Source organism: Macadamia integrifolia, chromosome 9 (assembly GCF_013358625.1).
Source record: "Macadamia integrifolia cultivar HAES 741 chromosome 9, SCU_Mint_v3, whole genome shotgun sequence".
NCBI lineage: Eukaryota > Viridiplantae > Streptophyta > Magnoliopsida > Proteales > Proteaceae > Macadamia > Macadamia integrifolia.
The window spans coordinates 1,576,179-1,581,370 of record NC_056565.1 but is presented as its reverse complement, the minus strand read 5'-3'; the positions used below and the strand labels follow the sequence as shown (position 1 = coordinate 1,581,370).

The following is a 5,192-nucleotide window of genomic DNA, read 5'->3' as shown; positions in this document are numbered from 1 at the left end:
CCCGGTCTTGGGTTTATCCCTCTATTTTGGTTGTTTTGTCCTCTCCCTATATTTTGGATTCCCTTCTTGGGTTTTGCCCCTCTCCCTCGTTCGGCCTTTCTTTGTCTCTTGGCTCTTGGCTAGCTATTGTGGTGCTGTGTTGCTTCTTTTCTTTTAATATATTTTCATTCATCCAAAAAAAATTAGTGATGAAATGCTACCAGTACAGGGTTTAGCAACCAATTCGAATTTGACATGATACTATACTATCCATTCATAAGACATCTTTCAAGGGAATATTTATTTTCCCTCCTGACATCATAGAGACCTGATAGATTGGATAGTTATATTAAAACTGCGACTCATTCAAGGCTTAGTTTTAACCCTGTGCCTGCACTATCTGTGGTAACATTACAGGCATCCTGTAGCAAGATTGTTCTTATGCTCCCCACAAAGCATGCTTTACTTTTCCTCATCATATGAACACCTTTGACTCATCTTAAATTCCTGTCTGATATTAGTCTATTTTCCCTTTGCATTGTCAAGGGTAACCGTGTTGCGATGCCCCTTTCAAGAGTTGCATTGCAATCTCCAGCTGGGGCAGCACGTGGTCAGGTATGTGTATCAACTATCTTTATTGTAGAAATCTGTGTCATCGATACTGTGTCAGAATTTGATGGATCTTCTGAGAACTTTTACGATTTGGTATAATATAATTTTAGGCTGACAGATTTCAAGTTCTTTTTTGTGAAACTGTTATTTTTTTTTTTTTCTATTGCTTGTTTTTATGGAAGTTGACATTTTTCTGCCAGGCTGATGACATTCGTAATGAAGCAAATGAGCTTCTCAGAATCAGAGACTACCTGTTTGGAGAGTTGGCTAAGAAGACTGGCCAGCCCGTTGAAAAGGTAAGAGTTATTTACTCTTTACTAAATCTTAAATCTTTCTGATATGGATGATTTAGAATTGTACAGTGTTCCTTCTTTCTTTCTTGCCCCATTGGCTTCCTTTGTTCCCAAATCCCAATAGATCAAAATGTTTTGCAAACTTCCTTCTCCTCATTCGTCTTCTTCTTACTCCTTTTACGTATTTCCTTTAATTATTAATGTTGGGAAGTTGGTGTCGGAGCAGTGTTCAAAAAAGTTTCCTTTATAGGCTAGAAGTTTTTTGCTGGTCTGCATGTCCCATGCTTGATATTTGGATGAAATAAACGTAAGGTGCAGTGAAGAACATGCTTTGTTGCTAGCATTCTATTATGGTATTGGCTGTGGGCTGCTTTGGATCTAGGCACTAATGAAACATAGTAGGACTAGGATTTAGTTAGTCCATATAGTGGTTTGTGCAATCAGTTTTAGTCGTGTCTGTTTACAATTGAATGAACCCATGTTTGTTTTCTCCTGTGGAATCTCTCTCCTTTACTGTGGCTGAGCTACTTCTGTTCTATTACTCAGATTGCCTTGTTTATTCTAAGAACCCATTTTTAATTGGGTGCGTCTGAAGGTTACAAACAGATTTGTAACCAGACTACTTTGTCCTTGTAGAACAGAGGTGTCAGTCTTTTAGAGTGTCTATACATGTAAATTCTCAAAAATTCTGATCCTTCCCCAAGTCACATGCTCCCACGTCCTGAACATGGCTTAGCGGCTTCTTCTTCTTTTGTTTAGGTTCCCTCATTGTCTGGAGAATTGAGCTTGCACCCATCAGGAACTGGCCCTCTGGCCGAGCTGGTGAACACGAAAAACAAATCTCTCCTGGAACTCCATTTCAAACCAGTTCCTCTTTGCCAGCTTCTTTCCCTTCACCTACTCAATACATCTGTCTTTGCTCACAGTTTCTCCTACATGAGACGCGAGGCCACAAGCTTTCCATCGTCATGAGGAACCTCCATTCTTAGTTGAGTCTTCCCCTTCAGGTTAAAATACGCTCTTCAGAATGGCCATTCTAAAGTCCAGATTTTCGAGATGCTGATTTAGTCCTCGAAATGGTGGTAGTGGCACTTCTGCTCCTCGGGCTTTGTAGTTGTTGTGGGGTTCTGGAGTGGAGAGGAGAGAGTTTCAGGCTGGAAGTTTTGGCAGAAGACGTGGCCTGGCCAAGAGTCTTATCAAGGATGAAGCTGAGCATAGTGATTGTATAAGTGAGCTGAAGACCGATTCTTTTCGTGTTGGGTTTACCAGTGAAAGTGAAGATGATTCAGATACTGGTAGAAATAGGAGTAGGTTAGGGATAGGGATAGGAGTCGGGGTTGGGTTTCATTTTCGTCCACGAAGAAAAAGGCAGGAGAGGTGGGGTTTCATCCTCAAAGAGGCTGATAGACATTGAGTCGGATGATTTCGCAATTACTAATAGGAGAAACTTCTGGAGCATGACCAGGTCATTTTCGAAGAGACCAATTTGAGTACATGGAATCCCCTCCGTTACTTTCTAATTCTGAAACAAATGCAATGCCAATTCGAATTAATCATATAAAGGGTTCCAACAATCCCAAACGTTTATGATGGCCTTTTCTTTTGCCTCTGCTGGCTCCTCCTTTCTTCTTCACCATCTTGCTCTTCTGCTTCCTTCATATCTGAGTTCTCCTGGTATATCAGTTTCAGTCTATCGAAAAATAATGAAAAAAAAAAATTATAATCCAATAAATTTATAAACAAGGAGGTTCTAAAGTCCAAACTGTCCAAAGCGATATGATAGAGGAAAAGACTACTATTTATTCTTATTTATTTATTAATTTGTTTTATTAATTGGGCGTCTCTTTGGATTTTATGGCAGATGCTCTGTTTTGCTATTGAAGCAGAACTATAAAAAGATGCTTTGTTTTGCCATTAAAGCAGGAATAAAAAATGTAAGAAAGAAAAAAAATTCCACTGTTCTGTGGCTGAAATAGCGTTGTGGAATTGCCCTTGAGAGTGACATGGTCCTTTCGTGTGAGCCCAGTGCATGAGCAGGGAGGTGACGGAGAAGGAAGTCTGTTAGTCCACGTTTGGTGTTGCCTTGCCGTTGGAAGATGGATGGGAACGTTCAATTGACACTAGAGATTCGAGTATGCGAATCCTGGGTTTGTCACCCGAACCTGTCCTGTGTTTGGATAGATCGGATGAAGAGGAGAAGACAACATTTTGGCTTCATTTAAGCCATTTTTTTGGGTGCCTTGCCCTCAAGTTGAGCCATTTAGCTAAGCCTAAGCCTAAGCCTAAGCCTAAGCCTAAGCCTAAGCCTAAGCCAAAGTAAAATTACTTAATTTATCCCTATTCCAAATTTCTCATAAGGAGGCAAGGGTTAGAAAAGAGGTTGCAAAATCTATTGTAACCACCTCGGTTTTAAACAGCTTTTCCCTTTTTGATTACTAGGGCCAACCATGATCACTATATAAATGTCTTGCATAATGACAATTTTGTGATTTTAGTCGTTGGATACTGGTGGAACTTAAATTTTTGACTTACCCTCCTTTGTTAGGATCAATGTTTTGGTCTTTTGGTGGGGTGTCAGTGCAATTCTTTCTGGCTGTACTGTACAGTACTAGTGTTTTTTTCCGAAGAAAATACAAATTGTTTGATTACCAGTGGTAAGCTATGCTCTCGTGATATTTGTTTCGAACTCACTTGCATATTTCTTTTATATTTGTAGATCAACAAGGACTTGAGTCGAATGAAGCGGTTTAATGCTCAAGAAGCTCTGGAATATGGGCTTATTGATCGTATAATCAGGCCTCCACGCATTAAGGCTGATGCTCCACGAAAGGATGAAGGAAATGGTATTGGTTAGTGGATTAGTGCTTATCATGCAAATTGGCATCGTCCATGGTTTCTAAATGTCAATTCTTCCAATGGTTATTTACTTTTTGAAGCGTCATTGTTGGTTCAGTCATGGTCCTCATGGAGTGGCCGAGTTGGGCAGAGGTTCCTTTGGCATTTTGTAATATCAGCAGCTAAAATCTTAGGGGTTGGGGTGGATAAATAGTTATTTTTCCAAAATTAGGTATTTTCAAGAGAAACAGCAAGTAGCGTCAATATTTACTTGTAGGGGAAAATAACACTCCCTTCGTTGTATGTCCCTGTGCCTAGACACAAAGTGGGACGAAATGATGCCCCCATCTCTGTGAAATATCATAAACCCAGCCATCGGTGTGACTGGGGACTTTTCATTTTTTTTTTTATAATGAAATTGAATACTTCATCAGAAAATAAAGCGTGGTGAAGTATTCATATTCATCATTCAAAATATTGTTTTCCCTAGTCCATTTAGCTAAGTGATGAGCGACATTAAACAAAACATGTGTGTTTTGTAAATTAAACCCTTTCCAAGTTGAAAGAGTCTAATACACATAAGCTAAAGGGGACATTTCTCACGGGACTCCCCCGATCCTGCATCATGTTTACCAGCCCTTTCAAGTCAATACAAATGTTGGTGGCTTCTAGCTTTAATCGCCTTACTTGGATAAGTGTTTTTTTGAGTCCCTCTGATATCTGCTTCCTGAGCGTTTCCTGCATAACTAGAGCAGGGAGAAGTACAAACACAGGTTCCTCTTTATAAAAACAACAGGTTGCCCAGTGTGCGTGCTATTGCATTCTATGATGCCCTTCTCTAGGTAAGAGCCTATGGTAGATTGATCAATCAAAAGCTTCCTCAGGTGTTGCAGAGGACGTAAAGGAGTTAAGGTGTAGGAGGTTTAGATCCCCAACCTATCTATTTATGTTTGCTAGGACAATCTCCGGCTTAGTTGATTTGCTATTTTAATATAGTTATTCTTGGCAACTCAGATAAAGTAACAAGTAATAGCAAGATCGATAGGATCGCTTGAGAATTCCATCTTTTGATAAATTATACAATTCCCTGATGGTATAAAGCATCTTTAAATTCCCCCCTCCTCAAAGATGTTCAGTTCTGAGGCCCAGAACCCCAGTTGCTACAATGTGTTTCTAAAAATGACATAAAGGAACAAGTGCCAATACCACAATAATTTCTACAGGAAATATTTAACCTTAGGGTGGGCCTTCGATTTCCACAAGCACGACAATATCTTAAAATCATGGTTTATAGAATGATTTGCTCTATTATGGTTCAAGGTCAAGTTTGCAACAATTTTTATTGTTGATACCCATTCTAGAGTAGTGGCAAATTAAAGAAGCCTCAAACTCCACCCTGGATAAGGGATCAAAAAGATTTTAGAAGCTACTGGGTTTTGGAAAAGAGATGAGATCAGAGGAATATTTTATTCT

General features: G+C 39.5%; 1 protein-coding gene across 1 annotated transcript in view; it reads left to right on the top strand.

The window, feature by feature from the left end:
- Positions 1 to 4,022, top strand: part of LOC122089135 (ATP-dependent Clp protease proteolytic subunit-related protein 2, chloroplastic) — a 33,539-nt gene extending 29,517 nt beyond the window's left edge. The window contains exons 8-10 of the mRNA XM_042658633.1: positions 526 to 594; positions 792 to 887; positions 3,601 to 4,022. Of these exons, the coding sequence (XP_042514567.1) occupies positions 526 to 594; positions 792 to 887; positions 3,601 to 3,738 (303 nt within the window). The 3' untranslated portion in view covers positions 3,739 to 4,022. The remainder of the gene's footprint in view (positions 1 to 525; positions 595 to 791; positions 888 to 3,600) is intronic.
- Positions 4,023 to 5,192: the final 1,170 nt, after the last annotated feature.